The 23,300-nt window shown below is 39.1% G+C and overlaps 1 protein-coding gene across 1 annotated transcript in view; it reads left to right on the forward strand.

The window, feature by feature from the left end:
* The first annotated feature begins 106 nt into the window (after positions 1 to 106).
* The window catches only part of SPOCK1 (SPARC (osteonectin), cwcv and kazal like domains proteoglycan 1), a 268,898-nt gene continuing 245,704 nt past the window's right edge, over positions 107 to 23,300 (forward strand). Inside the window, exons 1-2 of the mRNA XM_085073585.1 lie at positions 107 to 385; positions 720 to 887. Coding sequence (XP_084929711.1) covers positions 720 to 887 — 168 coding nt within the window. The 5' untranslated portion in view covers positions 107 to 385. The remainder of the gene's footprint in view (positions 386 to 719; positions 888 to 23,300) is intronic.

The following is a 23,300-nucleotide window of genomic DNA, read 5'->3' on the forward strand; positions in this document are numbered from 1 at the left end:
CTGCCCGTTCCGTTCCGCTCCGGCCCTGCTGCGGCCCTGCCCGCGCTCCGCCCCGCGCTGCAGCACCGCCCGCACCGCCAGGGGGCGCGAGCCCGGCCGCGCCCGCCGCGCGCTCCCTCACACACGGCCGCGGCGGGCTCGGGACCGCCACGGGCAGCGGCGGCTCCGGCAGCGGGCTCGGACAGACAGCGGCACCGCCACTGCACGGCCGCACGGCTCCCCGGCACAGCGCGGAGCTCCCCGGCACCGCGCACCGCTCAGCGGCACCGCGCACCGCTCAGCCACAGAGCGCCGCGGCACCGCGCGCATCACCGCGCCACCGGCAGCGGGAGAAGGACGAGCGGCGCACGGAGCTGGGAGCCCCGGCCGGCGGCACTGCCCGGAGGTAGGAGCTTCCTCTCCTCCCCGGCAGCCAAACTTCGCGGAGCCAGCGCTGGCTGCCCCCGCGAGGGGGCTTGGCTGCGGGTCGGTAGCTCCGTGCTGTCGTCTCCCCGCGCGGCGCCGGTGGCCCGTTTTATTTGTATTGTTGTTATTATTATTGTTGTTATCGGCGATGCTGTTCCCCGCCCCTCGGCGCTGGGCGGGCGCGGCGGGTACAGCTCCGCAGCCACAAGTTGGCGAGGGCCGTGGGGGGCGAGTGGCCCCGACTTGGGTCCCTGAAAACTTCCGTGCCCGAGGAGCCGCCGCTGCCCCTCGCCGCTGCTCTCCTCTCGTTGCAGATGTCGGGGGTGCTGGTGATCGCTGCCTGGTGCTTCCTGCAAGTGGAGAGCCGGCATCCTGAGATCATCACGAGTAACAGCAATCATGGCAATTTCCTGGACAACGACAAATGGCTGAGCACCGTTTCGCAGTACGATAAAGACAAGTACTGGAACAAATTCCGGGATGTGAGTACTTCTCCCGTTACTGCGTGTTTCTTGTTTGTTTCATTGACCGTAGCGTCCTTCCAGCATGCTGCTAGCTGTGAGGAGCTGTGGGTGGAAGGGAGATGCAGCTTGGGCAACCGGTTGCTGCTTGTGTGAAGAATGTTCAGAGCTGTTTGAGAGCTGGACAGACAGTTCTGGCATTCTTGATTACCCCACCGATTAGGGCAGCTTGGGCTCCGTGTCAGTCTTGTTGTTCTTATGGTCTTCACTTTTCCTCTGGGGAGGAACTTTGAGTGAAGTTTCTGTGCTTGCTGCTAAAGAGTGTGGTTAACTGAAAAATGATGGAATGGTGTGTGTGTAACAAGGAATACTTACCAGTTCAAGCCACAAGGTGGTAAACAGTGAAGCTTTTTTTGCCTGCAGTTTTTGTGGGAAGGATTTTATTGTCAATTCTGCTTGTAGAGATATTTGAGGCTGGTAGAGGGTTGAAGGAAGCAATGCTTTGGCTCATTAATTTTTTTGCAGTCTGGGAAACAGGGATAGCTTCAAGATGTGTTGTGATGTGATAGCTGTATAAAACAAATTACTTTCTTGAGCACAAAATTAATTCTAGACTTCCCCTGGTTTGAATATAATAACATATTAAGTCAACGATGGCAGAAGGAGAAATGCAACATTTTTTGTAAAAGTAATATTTAATGAGTTCCTTTACTTCTGTTGTCTGTACACTGAAAAAGCTTTTTTGGAGCATGCACAGAAAATCCTGCTTCTGTCTGCCCAAAACTGTGATGGAAGCATTACTGTTCATGTTGATCATGAGCACAGTGAGGTTAAGTGTTCTTTATTGTCTGGGATTTGTGCACCGTGGCCACTGTGTGACTTTAGGAAAGGGAAGACTAGAGCAGGCTAGTAGTTCTGAGAGTACACTCCCATAAGAATTTGTTTGTTTATTTAGGAATCTTGGTCTTTTATAGTAAATTAATGACTCAAACTTTGATGCTCTGCTTTGTCTGTGTGATCTTAAAATACTATCTGACTTTGCAAAGGGGAAGTCAAAGTATTGCAGTTAAATGTGGTGTGTTCCTGCTTAGCTTATTCTCCCTGTGTTTTTCTGTAGTTGTGGTCATCTCTGCCTGAGAAATGCTGCTCTGAATCTCAGCATAACAAAGTGTGGCCTTAGCAATGGTATCAGTCAACAGCTACCTTGGAGTGTGTCTTCACGTGCAGTCCCCGATCACATCCACCTGCAGGGACTGTTGAGTACTCATACTGAAAAGGGGATTCCACAGTAAATATGGATTCTTAGATTTTCACAAGACTTCCAGGGCATCTTTGTTAATATTTGGTTTCGTCTTCTGGGGAGCACAGGTTAAGGATTTCACTTGTTAATTTCTACATCCCGCTTGACATGAGAATTGAGCAGCATTTGAAAATGGTAAATTGAATGAAGGACCGACACATTAATCTAAAAACACTTCTAACTAGAGACAGATTTATAGCAAGGGCCATCTTTCAACAGCCTCCTTCCAAATGGAGGCCTTGTATTAATCACACAGCTTAAAGGTTTTTTTTAAATTTATGTCTATTTTATGTTTTCTGCTTCCCTCTTTATATAATTTTTATGTTTTCTGCTTCCCTCTTTCCACTTTCCTCTTCCTTTTCTCTTTAAAACTGGAATCCTTGCAACTTCTCTTCTTGTTGTCTTCCCGCAGTCTCACAAGCGCAATTTTCAGAGAAACTATTCCTCTTCCTGTGGAAAAATACCTCTTATGTTTTAAGATTTTACATCTCAGAATGCTTTTTTAGACTTTCTGAAAATGCTAAAACACCCCCATAAGGCACCAAAACTCTTTTAATATGGGGAGAATTATTTTATGGAAAAGAAAAATCAACCTTAACCACTGGTCTAACAAGCAAAAGCAAATAGTATAAAGTACATATAAAGAACTTACTATCCAGCCATCTTAATGGTTTTATTTAATTACTTCAAAACTAGCATGTTACATATGATTATTCATGGAACATTTTATGGAGCAATTTAACAGAGACTACTAATCATCTCCTACTATGCATTTTCCGAAAAGAAAATATAAAAAGCTTACATATGTAATTAAGCTCTTAATTACTTGTCTTCAACAAATTGATTTACTGGATCATAATCTCCTGTGAGAGGTTTTGTGTCCACAGATGAAGACATGCGTAGGTAGTGTTGCTGCCAACACAGCAGGTATAGCAGCGACAGCACGCTTCTTGCATGCAGAGATGTGGTTAGAAGAAATCTGGTCCTTGCTTCATGGCTGGGCTGTTGGGGATACATTGTTAAAATATTTGTTAAAACACTTCTTAAAAGGCTGCCTGATGAGATGTATCATAACAGTATTAACTGCTATATAGGGACTAGACCAGCATTTTGTTGATAAGTGTTGATTTGTAGGAAAATTATCTTCCCTCTTCCCTTCATTGCCAAACTAATAAACTAATTTTATAGACATCATGACTACATGAGGTTCTCAATGTGGGCTTTGCACAAGAGGCTGGAGTACAGAAGTGGTGTTGCAGTTAAAAGTTTCTTGGATCTGACACTACAGTTACTCCAGGGCAGAAGCCCTGCTTCGTACCTCGTAAATCAGCAGAAGCAAGGTGGCAGTAGTTAGCACAAGTACCCTTGGCTGCTCTCTGAAATTTATGTCGTGTTATATCAACATATTTGAACAAATATTTACATAACTGTGCCCTTCTGTACAGTGGGGGAAACACTGAAGGTGTGGAGCTGAGATTTGGTGGGTTTGGGTGTGGCCACTTTATGTGCATCAGCACAAACATCTTCACACACAGATGTGCACATAAATCTGTCATAATGTTGCAGTACTGGATGGGTTGTTTACCCAGATGATATATAATTGAATATAAAATTTTAAATTAAGCTTTGCTCAACTTTTTCAGTTATTTTCAAAGTCAATTGGTTGGTCAGCCGTTTTGAGCTATGAGCCAATATGGCCTGATTTGAGAAGACAGCTGTCGTTTGATTTTTTTTTTTTTTTTTTTTTTTTTTTGTATGATCCATATTTCTTTTGGGTAAAGACAGCATGGTAGTTGTACTTATTGTCCCAGCAGTCACTACTTTTGTGTGAAAAGGGAGCACAGAAGTACACCTCATTTGAAATATGCATTACAGCAACAGAATCATGCTAACTTTCTAAATCTGACTGACTTTAATGGTGTGAAATGTGTCATCATTTTCCAAAGGCCTCAAGGGATCTGTCTGAAACAATAGTTTACAATACAATCTTTTCTTGTGATTTGAACTCAATTTGTTGATTGTTCAATCCTCCATGTACAAAACGAACCGAGCCATAAATAAGTAGTCACACCAATGTGACTGATCTGTTGTGAAACATCTGCAGTTGAAAATCTTGTGTATTGTACACCCACCCAGCATCAATAATGGTGTAATATCTGTTATATTAATAAGTTTTCAGTGCAATCTGAACCTGTTATTCCAGTATGTCTTTTACCCCTTTTTCCTTGTCTGCCATGGACTTTGTGTGATACACGACAGGATCTTAGCTCTGTCTTAAGCTGCATTTTATAGCTGGGGATAGTAGTATTGCTCTGCCTTACAACTGTGTTTTGAAGATGTAAATAAGAAAGGACAGAGCTGAGAATCTGTGGTAATACAGAATTTATTATTCACCTAATCCATATATTGAATGTGGCTTGGTACATACTTAAGTAACTGACTAGTAAGTTTATAAAACATAAAAACTCAATCAATGTAATTATTACTGGAAAAAGAAAAAAGTAAGCAAGGTGCACTCTCTAGGGAGGACTTCCAGTTATTTCCCTTGGACAGATTTGAGGCTTGGAAAAGCAGACATCAGGGATATGAAAGTCAAATTAGACCTTCTGATATTATGAACCCAAATATGAAGGTCTCAATCTTTTGATCAAACCTGTTGAGAGGGATCCTTTGGCTTGAGAGGAGCTTCAGAATAGATTTGATAGTTGAATGTGAAATGAATTCTTATGAGTCTTAGGAAGCATTTATTGTTATGGGAATAGCCATACATGTTATTGTAATAGGTCACACTGCAGCATCTCATTGTGTTCATAGAGGCTTGGCACAGAAGGCACAGAGTAAATGTCATTTTAGTGTTAGATCTCTCTTTAATCAAAATTATATGAACAGACTAATTCTATTACTTTTACTTGGAGTTATGTCTATTACATTATTAATGCTTATATATAAAAAGGTAATAAGTTCAACTAGGCACGGATTAAACTGCAAAAAGGAAGAAAAAAGTTAAACGAACTAAGAGGATCTAGTATAAACCACACAAGGAATTTCTATGAAGTTGAAAGCTAAGAATCTTGGCATGAACTCTGGTTTCAGTGCATGTTTATGCATGGCAGGCTGCCAGACCACGTTCTGAGCATTAACTAAGCTGTTTCTCTAAATTTTATTGCTTACAGAGTTTCAGTTCAGGCTATCATGTTTAAACCCCCATGCATTTTATGCCTGGAGATGCTTTGAGACTGTGCAAGCCTAAGAACCAAGGCATGAAATGTCATCATCTGTGTGTATATGTTGCTCAGACTTACTGGGGGTAAATAGTCACATATATATATAACTATTCTTGCCGAGGATAGTTATCAATAGATTAGATATTAGACTTCTCAGATTGGTCACAGGCTACCCTGACACAAACCCCTGAAGAGACAATTTTGCCAGTTCTTAATGTACATCACCTTTCTGAGCCTGCAGATTCCCCCTCATACCTGATCACAAGTTCAGTGTCAGGTGACAAAACAAATACAGGATTAGGAACTGAGGCATTTGTATTGTTCCAGCTTTGCCACTGATGAGTTTTTGTACTTTGGGCTGGCTCTTCACACTTCTTCACTGCATTTCCCCTTGTTGGCACTTACCTTATTCTGATTTTTTAGTCCCAAATTAGAAGTGTGGTAGTGAAACCTGATAACAGAGAGTTGGAAAACATGACCAGCACTGAGAAGGGTTGGAATACCAAGCAGGCAGAATTGGAAGACCTTGGGAACTCAAGTAATAGAAATGAAATGAAATTTAAAAGTACAAAGTGGAAGGTCATGGAATTGAGAGCTAACACAAATTTATTCTGGGTGCTGGCAGCTCAGCTTGAAATAGATGAGAGGGAAAACCTGTGTATTTTCATTGATTTGCAGAGTTATTCTAAGTTACAGAAGTAATGCTACTCTGAGGAGAGCAAATATATCGTAGGAATGCAGAAAATGAAAGATTTCTGCTTCTGTTGAAGGAATAAAAATATACAGTGTATATAAGAAACTGTTTAATTATAAATATTGTGAGCACTTCTGATTGGTGAAATTCAAGAAAGATTTTTATGGAGCTTGTGATCCAAAACCTTTACTGCATCATAGGAAAAAAGACCCTGTTTTAAAATAATATAGTATGTTTATTCACACAAAAATAATTATATAGGAGTAAATTTTCTTCTAAATGTTTATTGAGAAAAGGACACCAAATCCAGAGTTGTGTCAAGATGAGATAAATAAACAGATAATTAGTGACAAATCTTACTGGTAAATTTAGAGATAAGGTTATTACCCCACCCACAATTATGTTAAAAAATTTATCTTAATGAGCACTTAATTTTCAATATGTAGCTTGTATCGTAACAAAAAAGATTATGATGTAGTGAACAGTAATAAAAGACCCTGGATTTGGGGATTCTAAAGGCCTTGGGTTTTTATGTCTCATGTCTATGAGGTTTAAAGGCCCTTGCTGGATGTTGTCTTGCTCCTTATCCATACGCTGGGGTGGAAACCTGATCTGTGACACCCAAATGCCCCCTGCTCTGGTGGGATTTTCGGGGTAAGAGGTTGTTTCTGCAGACTGAGTTCTTTCTGCTGTCCCTTCCCTGGCAGACACCTGTCTTCAATGGGATCTCACTACCAGGGATTTGAAATCGCTTTTTTTTTTTTTAATGTTGTATTTAAGTCTACAGGAAGAATGAAGTATTTTTCTGCCAACAATTTATTAACAGAACATCTCTTTTTCTTTCTTCACCTCAAATGTAAGCTCAGGTTTTTCTCTGGCACAGTTACTGGTGCATTCAGTACATATATTCCTGGAGAAATGATTCAGGTCCTGCTAATTATTTGTAGTGAATTTAGTCCTAAGGAAGGTTACAGTACACTTGAAGAATATGTGCTAGCTGCGTAATGGATGTACCAAGTGGCTAGGTTGTGACAGGACACAGGCACCTCAGGCTGGCTTCCCAGGAGATTATCATTCCAAGCCCACCTTGAGATTTAATTGAAGGTGAAGACTGTGTGTGTGTATTCCAGCGGATCTGAAGTACAACAGAGTTGAAATGTGATTTATAAGTCTACCCAGGCACTCCTAGCATAGGTTGTCTCTTAGAGCAATTCTTACTCAACAGAGGGACAAGGCTGGAATATAAATGTGATCAAAAAGTACAGCTGAGATGTACTTGCGTGAAATTTAAAAGAATGGGAAAACACGAGACTGAATCTGTGCAAGTGTAATGAATAATCAGCTTCTTACAACAAGAGATATGCTTTCTAAAAAAGCCCTTCTCAAACTTGACACTTTCCTTTTGCAGTGGACAAGGGGAAAAATAATGGCATTTATGTCAGAATAATTAACTGGGAAGGTATAGAGAGCCAGCTTTTTCTAATTAACTGACACTTATCCAGCTTCCCTAGGAATTACCTAAGACTCTAAAGTTAAGTAGGTCAGTACAAAACTAGGGTGTTAGTTTCTGTATTATGTTTCAAATTATAACTTTAATAGTTTCCTCATTTACAGAAGGGTTCTGCAGACTGCAGTCACAAATCATATCCTTGCCATGAAATTCTGTAGACTTAAGTTTTCACTAACATGTTTTATGCATTTTCAGAGTAACCATTCTTGTATTCTATTGCTTGCCCCTTTCTGTCCTCTCCCCCAGTAGGATTCCTTTTCCATAGGGGCTTGTTTTAACCTAAATTTAAATTGCAGTTTTTTCAGATTCCTGGGGAACTGACAAAGGAAAAAAAAGGGAAAACACCCCACACAAATGAGCCATATGTCCCATCAGACCATGTCAGTGTAATATAAAATGGGTGGATTGAAAGTCGTTATAGGAGGCTGAGTTCTGATCTATCAGGCTCAGATATCCATGGGCAAATGCTAGCAGTTTTATTTCAGGTAAATTGTCCAGGTCTGGGGTCAAGGGTCAAGAAAAACAGATTCATTGTTCTCAAGAGCCAAAAGGTAAAGCCTAGTTATGATACCCTGTTTTGACCATCAAGGAGATTATTACCTTTCTTTTTTTTGCGGGGGGGGTGGGGGGGTAGGGGGGATGACTCAGGGATTTTAAATATTTGCTTTATACTTATGGTTTTAGCCACAAGGCTAGAGATATGTAATTACAGACAGTGTGTCTTTATCAGTGTGTGCATGCTTTGAGGGAAAAATGCACAACTGTCTGAATTTGGGGTGGAGCACCTGAGCTGCTTTACAAGAAGTAGGACTTCATGAGGAAAGTGGAGCTCAAATATTACATCTGCAATATGAAAACCTTCTTCTTTTAGATAACATCTGCTTATGCAAGGACTATTAGATTATTTCTTTCCTTACGTAACCAAAAATGAGATTTTTCCAAAGGAGCTGTAGGGAAGTCTTGGTTATGTTGAAGCTGATGGCCAAATTGTCAAAGACTTTGGGGAGGCCTGAGTTTGCTTCTTGCATTCCTCATCTTTGTGTTCTCTTCGACAAAGAACAGCTGTACATGACAGAGCAGCTAGACAAAACATTTCTCTTTGCCTTTTGGAGGACATTGTGTAATTGGAAAAACCTGAAAGGTCAGGTGTCTGGCCAGCATAAATAGAAGAAGCTCCCTCAAAGTCCCTGGAAGGATCAAACTATCTGAAAATCAAACATCTGTAGTCTACAAAGTACACATTTTATAGATTTCAGCCAAAACAAGAAAGCAGAGTTGAAACAGAGTAAAATTAAGGTATTGCTGCTACCTGCAGTATGATTTTCTGTACTTCCACCACTTAACTCCTTCAGCTTTAGGTAGGGACTTATTGCTGCAGAGTTACCAAATCTTAACTCCAAGTAAGCAGTCTATCATCAGCTAGATAACTCCAGCAATTATCATTGGGGGATTTGCTGTAGGTTGGCAGCTAAAATTGAATTACACGTTTGGACTGAACATCTAATGTCTAATGACTTTCAAGGCCAAGATATGATTCAAAATTCAGTTTACAGATAAATTGCTAAGCTACTCAATAGAGGCTTTGGCAGGGAGTAGATTGGTCTTTATCTGTCACTTCTATGACTTGGCTTGTAATCCAGGCTAACAGAAAATCATTCTCATTAAATAGGTACATGGGGACATCAATTAATTCTGTGATCTTAGCTGTCCTCTTAATGAACTTTGTGTCATAAATTCACTTCACTGATTGCTTTCTCACAGGTAGATAGAAAAATGCTTTATTAAAAATTACTGTTAGGCCAACTATATTCAGATTAGTTTTTGAAAAAGGTTTCAATAGATCACGGTTTACAGTTGAGTTCTGACTGAAATGGGGATTGATAGAGGTAGGGATACTTGTCTGTCTATGCAGGTTGCTTTGAAATTGTCTAATCAGGAAATTCGTCTGTGTGTACAATTTTGTTTGAAATTGCACTGCATAATTTTTCTGTAGTTTTTAGCTTGGAGATCTGTCTTCATCCTTCCTTCCCTGTGTTCTGTTGTCTGTTCAGAAGTTTATTTCAGCACTGTCTTCTTGTGTTTTTATATTGGCCTTTCTGACTTTCTCTTCAAGTGGTAGCAGTTAGAGACCTTGAACCTGAACAGAAGATTGAAGTAGAAAGATAGAGGCAGCTGCAATCACTGGAACTGAGTAGGGGGGATGCTTAAATTTTAGAGAATGGGAGACAGGCTGAAAATTATAACTGTAGGATTAAGAAGAAATGAGGCTAAGTTGCTTCTCCAAGGGAGTAGAAAGCATTGCTTTTTAGAGTGGTGTTTCTTTGTGTACTAGGGATGTTGAAGTTCTTGGTAGAATTTGATTGCAATTGGTAAATATTTATAAAAATCAGTTTGAGGGAATTCCGAACTGCCAGCCATTTCTTGGTGAATAAGAAGAATCTGTTGTACTTTGAACATTTGATTTCTAGAGCAACTCTGTGAGTCCTTCTGTACATGCCAGTGCCCGCTCTGCTGCCAGCACGTGTAGCCCTGGCTCTTACGGGGTTTGCTGTGTCCATCTCTTATGCTCCGTCGTGCTGCCCGGAGCTGTCCGGGACTGGAGCATCTCAGTGAACAGGCTTTGCCCTGCCAGGAGCTGTCCGGGACTGGAGCATCTCAGTGAACAGGCTTTGCCCGTCCTGGAGCTGTCCGGGACTGGAGCAGCTCAGTGAACAGGCTTTGCCCTGCCCGGAGCTGTCCGGGACTGGAGCAGCTCAGTGAACAGGCTTTGCCCTGCCCGGAGCTGTCCGGTGCTGGAGCAGCTCAGGGGACTGGGCTGCGCAGGCGAGTGAGGATCCTGTCTCTCACTCGAGAGCACTGAAGCTTTTTGTGGCATCCTGTGCTACGTGGGAAAACACTTTTCTGTCGTGGTTAGGCACACGGGGATGTATATCTAGATTAGACAGACGTGGAAGCAGAGGATAAAGCTGGTTCAGAGTTATCCATCAAGCTAATGCCAGATATAACAACAAAATTTATGTCGTGCAAGTCCCAGGACAGTGCTCTTCTGCACAGCGATGAACTGTGCTGGAATACAGAAAAACAAAGCTTAACAGGGCTGTATTCTTTCTGGGGATATATGTGCCACTATTTGACAGCAGTGTTTATTGGCCCAGATTCATTTCTTGTTTGATAACATTAACTTCACTCAAGGTATATAAGGCAAAAATTTTGTTCATTTTTTTAAAAAAAGTGAAGTCACGGTAAGCAATATTTTAAGCTAGCTAAATTTTATTTATTATTTATTTAATGCTAGGTGAATAGCATATTGGAGGGGGACTAGGTATCTCCTGTTAAAGAAGGCAAAGTGAATTTCCTGTATCTATTTTATTTTATGTTAAACTACTATGTTAAACTTGTGAGGCTCAGGTCTTTTATACTACTGATCTTTTTAAAACTTGTCTAAAAAAGAAACTGTTTCAATAAAAGAACACTGGATTGCTGCATTCAGCAAGGATATCTATAAACATATGATAATTAGTAGTTTAAATACAGAATTGTCTGCAGTATTCCTTGAGCACAACCATGAATCTCTACATTATGGTTCACTCAGGACAGCAGCATCCAAAAGGAAGTCATGGCATATTTAATTAGAATAAATATAAACTGGAAAAATACTGTATACTGTCAGTTATGCATAGAACTGCAGTTATGCAGCATGAAGGAAGCTGGTAAATCAGATATATTTGCTCATAAGGAAGTATATAGTGATTCAGATCAGTGACCACAGATTTATTAGTCTCTTCATGCTTATATAACAAAGTTAAGTTGGATATAATAAGACACTTAGAGTTTATTTTCATAGGAATATGAGGCAAGATGGACTTAAATGAGGATCCTTATGTGACACAAATATCTGTTTTTATATTTAGTCTCCTTTTTATAAAGCGTTTGTCTCTTCTCATGAAGAAGTGCTTTCTGTCTTATGCATGTATCTTATCTTGATAAATGTTAAAATGCTTAGCAGAGCGAAGGCTGTGTGCCTTGTAATGAACTTATAACCTGAGATGAAATGTAATCCTTTTCCCCTGGAGATAGTGCTATTGGAGATTTTGAGCAAGCATTTCCTATCCATGTGCAATGCCCTGTAAAAGGGAAGACTGAACACAAGTACAAGAAACTTTAGTGGGTACAGATCAACAATTTTTGAACATTCACGAAAAGCTACTATAAACAATTTTAGAACCATGATAAAATATATTGAAACTTCCAGTTGTAAAGTAGCATATGGTATCACAAATAGTCTTATCTGAGTATGTAAAGGAAAAAGAAATCCAAACAACTTCTTAAGGGCCATATTTTGCTATCAGTATTTTTTAAAGTAACTGCACAACCTTAGTATCAGTTTCTGTTGAGATACTGCATCCACACTTTAATGGCAGAATATGTCCCTGTGTAATCAAGAACGAGCAATATTCTATTACAGCAGGGCAATGTACAAATACAGACAGATGTGGCATGTGCTGCAGTTTCCATTAGGAAAGAAAGAAGCTGCAAATAGGAAACAATTTTGAAATCTGCTGCCATAATTGCAAAACCATTACTGATATATCAGGGATGGTGCAGTTGATGTGTTCCCTCCAGAATGATGCAAAGTTGTCTATAAAATTTGAACTCACTAAGGAGAGATGTGGATATAAAATAAGATGCTATAAAATAAGATCCTTAAGGCATGGCTGATTTTAAAGCTGAAGCTCCCTGAAATTAGGAGTTACTGAAATGGCAATGATGGAATAAAAGTGTTTTCTTCAGTTATTCCTTAGAAAGAGAATCTATAGATGCAAGGAAATAAAACTTTTTTAAAAGCCACAAACAAACAAACAAACCCCTAATACCAAGAAATCCAAAAGCCCCAAAGTATACAATCTCTGTCATAGACAAATGAATGCTGGATAATTTAGTGGATAGAGGAGAAGTGACTGAAATGGGGAGATGCTCCATTAGGTGAGAAATCATGCCTGGAACAATCTTTTCTAAAGCCCAGTGATTTCTCCTCATGGAAAATACCTGGCAGAAAGGGGAAATGAGAGCATGACATGTGACTGCATGTATAGCAGGTGATGAATCTATAAACAGACAGAATGGGAGAAGGTAGATGGGGAAAACCATGTTTCACTTCATTAGAGAGGATTCCAAAATTACAGGTTGATGATGGTGTTAGGTTCAGAGGGAGAGGAGAACAGAAAGGAATATAGGAAGGGTGTACCTGAAAATTATTTACCTACTGAGCAGTGTCCTGGGTGACCCTGACTTGGACAACAAAGAATTCTTGTGAGCAAAGCTACTGGCAAGCCCTGCTTCAAGATGTGTCTGAGGTTCTGGCACAGCTTTAAGCTTGTCTTGCTGAGCATACACAATACATTTTGGACTCCAAGCAATCACCAATGGCCTATTGCCAGATGAGAAGCTCTAAACATCTGCCCTTCTGTGGTCTTCCTACTGTGTGACTTGTGTGGTGGGTGGTATTGCTTTGAGTTTGAGATAAACAACAAAGATGCATGATAGAAAGAATAAATGCACTTTAATCACTTTTTCCCCTTGCAATGTAGTTGTGGATATTTGTAGCATTCATAATTAGCAGAGGAACAGATGGCAAAATCTTGGTTTAAAACAGAGCATCCATCGAGTGATCATGTGCTGCTGCAAGCTTATTTGGGAAGGAGTCTGCTCTGTTCCCTTGGATGATGCTCCAATACAGTGGTGCAGGAGTAAAGTAGGAAAATAATTTCTAACAGTTGGTGTAATTCAGTGTGTAGGACATATACAAAGCATGGAAAACATTTAAACTTAAAAAACATTTCATGGATGCTCATGTCTTATGCTGCAAATGGATGAATTTCAACCTTTAAATGTATAGGGGAAATAGAGCAAAATGTCCCAAAGATTTCCCCATTCTCCTGTCCTATATCTGCCCTGCAGGGAACAATTTAGTTGTTCTGTGCTCAAATTTCAGTAACTGTTGTACTGTAGCTTAATCAAAAAAACATTCCCAACAAAACAAATCAAAAAACCCTAGATAGATATTTCACTTGTGTGTTCCAACATTAACATGGCGCTGCAATTTTTCAAAGCTGGAAAACATGAGAGGGTTTTGTCAGCATTTCACCATGACACTTGTTTCACATAGAAAGCCAGAGGGCAAAACAAAGTGGTTTCTTTTGGTCCATGTAATCTTTTTCGAAGGCAGTGGTAACCCTGCAGGCACAATCACTGAGATTTGTATGAGGTAATGTTCGAAATGTTGAAGTTTTGGATGTAAAGGCTGATTGATTAGTTGCAAGATTCTTATGTTCCAAATTCAAAACTTAAAACTGTTTGATTTTAAGGAGAGGTAGGAGCAAGCAGAAGGTTTCTAAAGAGAAAAATAAGCTAAATCTGTTTTTCATCGATAAAGTAGAAATATGGTATTCTCCATCCCAAAGGAGCTGAATGGATTACTGCAACCATCCAATCTAGTTGAGATCACATTTTATTTTTTGCTTTTATCTTTTCTGAAAAAAAGATAAATGAGCCCATGTTGAGATGTTTATCTCTGTGAGATGACCTGTATTTACCTTCAAGTCACAGTGAACTGGATATTCTCTTTCTCTGTGAAACTATATCACTCATTTTCCCTGCAGACTCTATGGATGCAGACATAAAATATTTCTGTGAGAACAGTGGTGCCTTTCCCTCTATGTACGTAATATTTTGGAGGATACCTGTAATAGCCAATGAAATGATCTTTGATAGTCACTGTTTTTCTCCACATGCAGAGCTATAAATTTAAATATATTGTGAAGTGTTTGCTTTTTCCATTGTGAACTCCCTATATCTCCTCACAGTAAATAGTTCACAGAATAACCCTGTAGCTGTGTGTTTGCCTAAACATATTTCTAAATTTTTTCCTTCAATTTTCATCCAAAATGAAATCAAATTTTTTTCACTATGAAAATTAAAGTTTCCAACTGCACCATTTTCTGCATTAACAAGACTGAATTAATTGTGCTTATTCCGTTCAGCTGACAGGGCTTTTGTTAATTCCTGAATGTATTTAGATCATAAAACTCTTGGGATGGAAGCACTTCTCATTGTTGATTGTGGAAAAGCTGAGAGTTCGCTACGGGCTGTCATCTTCACCAGGACTGCTGATCAATATAAATTTTGTAATACAAATAATTAATCTTTATCTCCCATTGATGTGGTCAGTAGTAGAACTAAATTAAAGCAACTATGTCAGTGTGGGATCTTTCTTTGTTGACAATCTCTCTGCCTTCTCAGTATGCTGCTCTTGTTAAGAGTGTTTTCCTCAAATCAGAGAATAACTTCAGCTAAGTTTAGTGAAAAAACAGCACTTGCACAGGGTTTGACTTTTCCTAGGACTTGTGTACCTCTGTTTCCTTTTGAGGACCTCATAAAACAAGTTCAGGTTCAGAAATAGCCTTTTCTAAGTTAGTTGAAGTATTTTCAATTTAGAGATTATCAAAACAGTCACAAGCATCATGGTCTTGCCATCTTAGTATTCAGTTACAAGAGCTACAAAAGCAGTATAATTTCATTTACCCCATACCAGAATTGAGCCCAAGCTGTTTGAAACTTTAGTCAGAAATGCTTCCTTCACCAAGAATTCCCAGAAATTATATAGCTTATTACAACCACTTGAGCCAACAGGCTCATAAGTCACAGGAATTTTGCCCCATAGAGTTCCACTTTCTCCCTTGTTTTTGAAGCTTTCAGTGAATTTTTAAGGTGCCTTTTCTCATAGTGATTGCTGAACACCACCTCAGTGGCTCTTAGTTGCCTGCTCATGGCTTCAGTAGATGTTTCTTAATTGCTGAAAGTATGGAATAGACAAAATGACGTATCTACCACCCAGGGTCTGAAGTTAAAGCAGCTGTGCTGCTTGAAACTTCAACTGCCTTTAAAAGCTGAAGAATTACATGGTGTTCCCCATAATGACAGGGCTTACAGCTACCTGCTGAGTTGAGAATTGTTCCTTCCAGCTTAGACTGTAACTTGCACTAACATGACTGTGCAAAAAGCTGAGGAAGAAATTAAGGCCACCTAATCCCCTCTCCCAGTGCCACCAGCAGACCAGTACTTAAGGCTGTATGTTGAGTGGCTGTGGATGGTTTGAGAAAGCATGGGGGGGCATAGCTAGGAACGTACAGAGAATGGGAGACTTGACTTTTGTTGTGAAAAAGATCATTAAGAGACTCTGCTCAGCAATAGAACATGAAAAATGTTCTTGGTATGGTGCTATAGAAAACCAATGAAATCCAATGACAGAGAGTAAGCAGCATATTGTTAACAATTTGGAAGAGTGACAGGAGGGAACATAAAAAGGAATTTCACAGAGTAAATTTTCATTTGCTGACTAGGGAGTGTTTCTTTCTGGGGAAAGGCAAAATGCAAGTTGTTGATCACTTTTGTTCCAAAACACTGTTTATAGAGTGAATTCCCGATTTGGGGACACTGATGCCTTCCTGAGCTTTCTAACAAGTGCAGTGTTAACTGAAGCCATGGAAGATTTGCACCCTGCTGTGATCATGCAGCTCTCTCCTCCCAGCTCCTTTACATATGTCAGCAGCAGTGCTCAGCCCTTGCCTGCTTCCCCTTTCTGAATACTACAAATCCTTTTTACCAGGCTTGTACACAGAGACCACAGAGGCAGGGGATGGTTGGTAACTTCCTTTATACTCCTGCGTAGAACACAGCAACTACCCAGCCTTCCCTCCGTGTCTTCCAGTTCATCACTCCTTGTAAATCTGACACTGATTTCACTTCTGTGCTTAGTTAAGGGTACTTCTTTTATCTTTTGCTTTCACATGAGCACAGTACACAAATAGCAAATGCTAGAATGCCATGGGGATAGCTCCTCCTTTATTTCAGCCTCATCATTTCTGTTACATAAATGGTTTTATTTTTATTTTCAGCTTTCACTCTCGGAAAAGCACAGCAAAATATATGGATGTTTAATCTCTACAGTCTTGTTTTTACCCTACTGAATATGAGAAAAATAAGTCTGTTTTTCAGAGATAGACCTTAGATCATGCTTCACAATTTCATAACAAATTCCTGAAAGTGAAGCAGTAGGATCTGCCACTGTAATTTGCATAATAAAAACAATAAGAAAATGCCAGACTAAAAGTCATGTCCAGCCTCACTTAACAAATGAAATGACAAACTACGAGCCTGAGTTAAAAAGAATATCCAATATTCACAGACTCTGCTTTTATCCCTGCACCACTGGCAAGGCTCCTAGATTGGTGCCTGGGAGCGTGTTGATAATTGGCCAGGCTATGACTGCACATAAGTGGGAGAGGCCACTAAATCATTTGCCACTTCTGGCAATTTTATGCCGAGAGAGTCCTGGGATTTCTGCATGTCTGCAGTGAGCAGGATGACTGCTCTGGAAGAGGAATTCTAATGTGCTTGAGATCTGTGTGGAAAGGATCTATTTTTCAGATGTTCTGGCAGTATGAAGTACTCATGCCTCTGTAACTGAGATTCTGAGGGTAAAAAACCCTGAGTTTAAAAAAACAACCAACCAACCAACTCAGATTAAAACTGCGTCTGGCAGTTTGTTTATATGAAAATTATTCACACACTTATTTACAATTATACACATTATTGTTTAAGATGAAGACTTTATGCCTAAATATAAATGTGTTTGGATAAGTCTTACTGTTTATTCTCAGTGAAAAATCTGTAGCATTTTTCACCAAACCTGCATGCACATTTTATAAAGGAGTCACCTGTAGAATGAATTTACCTTGTTTTCTAAGTCTTTTTGTCAACCAAGCAAAACAGGCAGTTTTTTTAACTGTTTTCCTTGCTATCATCTAGAGCAGTCATGTTCTATGGTTCTATGATATTGTTATAGTTTTCATTGAGAAATAACTGATATTCCATCTGTTCCTCTTCTGTACTTTGCAGTGAGTTAAGCTGTGTAGGATTCCCCTATAACATGTTGAACTCTCCCATGGAAATAATAGACTGTGATAACAGAGGCCAAACTTTCATGATTTCTGGAGTTATGAATTTTAATGTGATACTAGAGCTGAAAAGAGTCTTTGAGAAGGGGAAATGGATGTTTCCTATCTCCATTTTGAAGTGTGGCATAGAGAAAGTAAAAATAATTGTCCTTCACTTTTCCTTCTGGGGACCAGTTTTCTGACTTTCACCCATTTGGTGACTATTTTAGTCTCGAGCTAAGTCCCTGAAAACCAGATAGAATATCTTCCTGCTTCACACAAGGTTAAGTCAGTATTTCTGAAAGGGCTGTTACTAGTATAGATTATCTTTCAGGCATTGCTCTCTCCCTTTGGAAATTCTGCATTGACATTTAAAATCTTATATTTGACATATTCATCAACAATATAGGGATAGGTGATGTTCTTCCTGAAAAAGATTTAGTTATAAAATATTTTGGTTCATGTCCTAGATAAAGAGATCTTTATAGAATTAAAACATCTTGGATTTTCAAAATAGGTTCTTTCTGTTCCTTAAGGCTTCCTGCTTTGTCTCCAGATTCCCAGGAACTCACCTACCCTTATTTATCTCTGAAGCTGATTTTAAGCAAGAGCTCAGGCCTCAAGGAAAGAAAACATTTTAATGGGTTTCTCATAATAATCTTGCTAGTAAGGCAAACTTAAAAATAAACTGCTTCTCTCCTTCCCTCCTTTCTAGAGTGAGCTGAGAGGACAACACAAGCTGAATCATCTGTCTGAGTCATGCAAACTGCTGTCATTGTTTGATGTGAAGATGAACTAAAAAGCTGTCATTTTCTTGGGAATATTTTTATACTTGACTCACTTGTCCAGTGAAGGGGAGAGTTTTTGTTAGGTTTTTTTTCTTTTTGCCTCCTTTCACATGGAAAATTACAATGAAGTCATGTGTCATTGCAATGGCTATAAACTCTGCTACTAAGAACGCTTTACAGAAATCTTCCACTTCAGAGCATCTGTCAGCCTGAAAGTCTGGTTTTTTGCACTTGTGCACAAGCTCTATGAGGCCCTGTGCAGACAGACCCTGCCTTTAAAATCCCTGGGCTTGTGCAAAAACCTTTTCCTCCCCAGCTGTGTGCTGCCTGAAAAGATTCACTCGTGTCTCTGGACTGTCCATGCTCTCACCCTGATGTCTAACAGCTGATCCTCAGATTCATGTGGTTTTACTTTTGCTTTCACTATCCTTCCCCTTCTCCATCTCCTTATTCTCTCTTGGCTTATCTTTCTGTGTCTCTTGTAGTTGGCTCTGCAGCACCTTCTTATTTTGCACTTCACACCTTTTTTTAATTCTTTCTTCACTCTGTCATCTCTGTTGTCTATCCTCTTTCTTTTATACATTTTTCTATTGGTAACCTTTCTCCCACTCTTTTTTATAGGTATCTCTCAAATTTTCTTCCATTAGCCAAGTCCTGTGGGTTTGCTACCAAATATTGCTAGCCAGTAAGTCATAGCAGTAGAGAGCTATTTTATCCAAACTGATGATGATGTGGTTAGTCTGATTTTCATCTTTAAACCTGGCACACTGAAAACTGGTGTATATTACTGCCCAGGAATTCCTGCACTCTGGGGTTACAATACTTGGAAGAGTGAGCCAGTGCTGAAAAATGATGCAATCTTGGCAGAAGTGCAGAGACTACTTAAGATTCCTAATTTCTCTAGAAGTCTGTCCAAATGATAATTGTAAGCATTTATGTAAGCTCCCTAATCACATCTTCACAAAAAAAAAACCAAAAAAAAAACAAACAAAACAAAAAAAAAAAAAACCCTGTAGAGTTTTGAAGAACTGTTCAGCTTGTAACATGAAGGAAAATCCCTACTTACAGTTCAAGAGAGTAGCTAGGAGATGAAGATGCAGCTACTCTTCATTGCTGTGTCTACCATAAAACTTTACATTACTGACTAAATAAATATTATTATTATTATTATTATTATTACATCTCTGAAACAAGTAATGGGTTTAATACTTTTCTTACTTAGGGAATCTAATACGAATCTTCTAACATGAACTGAAAGGCTTAGCTGTCCAGTTTTTGCGCACTTAATGTTTTTTCTAGGACCCACATCAAAGCAAAGTACCATAGTCTCTTTTAAGTGTGGTAATTCTGATATCTATAGCACTTGATCTCAAAGCATTAAAAGAAGAGAACAGTGATATTTCTGCTTCTATAACCCTATGGGATCATTTCTTTATACTCTGGAAGATGGAATTTGTGTCACTTAAGCTTTGAGGCTAAGCGCAAGTGCAACACTCTCCACGGTGGCTTGCAGGCTGCATTATCATATTTTTTCCTCGTTTACCCCTAATCAACAGGGCAAGTTTCTTTTCCGCGATGTATCTCTCTCCAAAGTTTCTTACTATGTTTTGAATGCTTCTCATGTTTTGGAATGCATTGTATTCCCAGGCAAGTAATTTATAGATACCAGATTAGTAAGAGTTTGGATTCCTGAGAAAGTGATGTATACCTGCCAGATCTGGACAATAGTATAGCTACCAGATCTGGACAATCTTTCCAGCAAGTTTAAAGCCTAAACAAAATCATTAATTTTTCTGTTAGACAGGAGATCATTAATGAGTGTAATTTTATCTGTCCTGCAAATAAATTGAATGGAGCCTCTTAGAACACAGCATAATGGATAAACACTAATGTAAAGCAGCTATACTCATTTAGCAGAGGAAATGAAGGTATTGTATGAAGCAAGTTGCATTATGTAAAAGGTCCATTTGAAACCCTAGGTTAATGCTTTATGTTGCGTATTTACCATTTTATAGGTGCTACAAAAATTAATTTAGTTTGTAAATGTCACGCTCTGTTTCAGGAAAACTGTAGCCAAACCATTGTTATGTAAAATACCATGGAAATAAATTGCATTATTTTGATTAAGTCAATATAATGTTATCTAATTTCTGTAGCCAGAAGTACTAAGCAGGCAGCATGGCTATGCTATGTTTTTGATACCTTGCCGGAAGCTTCAAACAAATTGTTGTTATAATGAATTGTGAAGTCCTCACCATGATAAAGCTTTATCATGTTCAGATTGAAGATACAGTTTCAACATATTTCAGAAATTCATAATAACCCCCCACCTGGTTCTTTTATCTTCATGGGAAACCATGGTTTCTACTTATCTAATCACTTACATGTCACAGCAGTTTCCCTGAGAGACTGAGAAAATTAAGTGTGAGACAAATCCGTGCCTGAGTCCCACTCCGTTTTTCTGAAAGATCTGCTGAGGTTGGTGGCATCCTTCCACTTGACCTGTTCACGCATTGTGTAACCACAGGGACAAAAGTCAGTCAGATTCCCAATGATTTCAATGACTCCTTATTTTTACATTTGTGCTTAGCCCCAGTGCAACCAGCAGAGTTTTTGTGGATCCCAGTAAGCTGTTCAAGCAAATGGTGGCCTCCTCACACTTTGAAGCAAAAGAAATGCATAACCTTTCTCTTTCTTTTCTACTGGTTTTATCAGCCAGCTGAGTACAAGTTGTCTTTCTATTCAGTTGCCTTCTGACAATTTTGCTTATGATTCTTGAGTATGATACAAAAAGGTCTAGCAATCTGTGACATCAACTGAAGTTTTATAACCTGATTCCTTGCAGCAGTCTCTTCAAATGTGTCTACTTATCCATATTTTTTTCTGGATGGTGCTTTTTCCGACATGAGAAAATAGGAAAAATAGAGGGGAAAAAGGCTAGCTTTGGGAAAGAGGTGAGGAGAATGCCTTCCTTTCAGTGGAGTTTAAAATAAAGAAAACTGGTTATTCATGAATTCCGTATGAATTCTGGTAGCTGCAACAAATATGTTAACTATCAATTCTGTTAAATACGTAGATATATTTAGAGTTTCCAAATCTGCAAATGTTTACGTAGGTGTTCAACTTTAAAAGAATAATGAACTCAGTGGGCTGGTTTGCTTTCTCTAAATTAGGGTCTTCTATAGCTGTTTGCAGGATTTATGTTTAGTGATGCATTTCTTTAGCTTATGGCTGAATTTTGAGTCCAAATATATAACTGCATAGTTGCTAGTTTCAAAATCTGTTTGCTTTCACTGGAAAGCTATTTATTTTGCAAAAGTAATTTAGTCATTCAGTCCTGATAAGAAGACTTTGGTACTAAGCAATCAGAAATGCTGTGTTTAGTGTGGTGACCATATGTTGATGGCATAAAGTCACAAATACATTAGCAAAAGAATAGATATGTTTGAATCCTGCAAAGAATATTGAGGAAGATCTTCTAGTGACTGACTTACTCCTAAGACTTCATAAAACTGTGAAATGTTTTACCTGCCTTTGAAATGCAGCTGTCTGCAGGGTAAAATGTAGCAGCTGGTCTTACACACCAGAGTTAACCCAACCTGACCCTGCTAGGCTTGGAATCTGACAAAATCACTGTGGGAGGCTGTAAGGCTGCAGGCAGACGTGCAAATAAGCAGTATAAATTACTGACAATTCCAAATAAATGACTAAGTGTTGTGGGAGATATGGAATGTGCTATTTTGTATTTTACTTTATAGTATCACAAAATGTATTTTATTCTTTTCAAGCTGAGCTTGCCTTCTGTTTTAGTGGGGTTGATACTTCTCTATGAACCCACTTCAAGGGTTTTGATTATAGGTCCATTTCAGAATGACAAGGTGACATTATTTTCTTTCCCCATTTCAGTGTTGTTAAATTCTGAGTGCTGGCAGGGCTCAAAGATTAGTCACTGGGACAGATTTGCCATTATTTTCAAGCATTCTGGTGACATATTGGTGCTCTGAAGCTTTCACTTCAAACAAAACTAAACTGACCTTAGTGGTTGTTTTAGCTCTTGTTCCGTGGTTGAACACTTCTACAGCTGATGTGCAGCTCTCTTTCCTCAGCTGCTGATCAAAATCAAATTAAATGCTTATTCCTGAACTTGAACCTCTCCCAGTGTTTTTCAATTTTTATCCATTTACAGATGTTAGTTATTTGTAATTTTCAAGTGCCTGTTTAAGGTTGAAATTGTGATCCCACTCGAGTCAGTTAAATTAGCTCTAGTGGGGTCATGTTTTCCACATGAAAATATTAAACATTGCACATTAATTTAAAGCTTCTTTCCCTTGAAAGACAAGAAAATAATCCTAAAAGAAGAAGCCCATTTTTCTGAAACGTATCTGTACTTTGCTTTATAAGCCAGTAGCCTCAAGTGAAAAATAAAGCAGTGTAGGCCAAAAAAAATCATTTCAACTCAGAACACAGGAAAGCTGTTGCAAGCAGCCTTTAGAATTTGTTCACTAGCACAATTCAGGTAATAGAAGAGTCTCAAAGCATGTACCCATATATGTCATGTCCAATACTGTTACAATATGAACCAAAAGCTCATGGAAATAATAACAGTTTCTAAATGCAAGGGAGAGAGAAAAAAAAAAAAGAAAATTCAAACCCTGAGCTATCTTAATGTCTTGCTTTGTTTATAGTTTATAATGTGTGTTAACTGTATAAATGGATGTGAGGATTATGATTTAGCAGCTTCAATCTGTTTAAATTTGCAGGCCTAATCTAAGGATTTCTGGTATTTCTGCTCAATCAATCTGTGTGTCTGTTCTGACACTGTAGTTCAGTCCTTTCGGATACAGGCAGTCTTCTCTACTGATTTTATCCCCTGTGATATTGCATTTGATGTGGCAATTTTTCCTGCCAGCATTTCATCTGATA

The sequence above is a fragment of the Lichenostomus cassidix genome, chromosome 13 (genome assembly GCF_008360975.1).
Source record: "Lichenostomus cassidix isolate B80296 chromosome 13, HeHo_3.0, whole genome shotgun sequence".
Lineage (NCBI taxonomy): Eukaryota > Metazoa > Chordata > Aves > Passeriformes > Meliphagidae > Lichenostomus > Lichenostomus cassidix.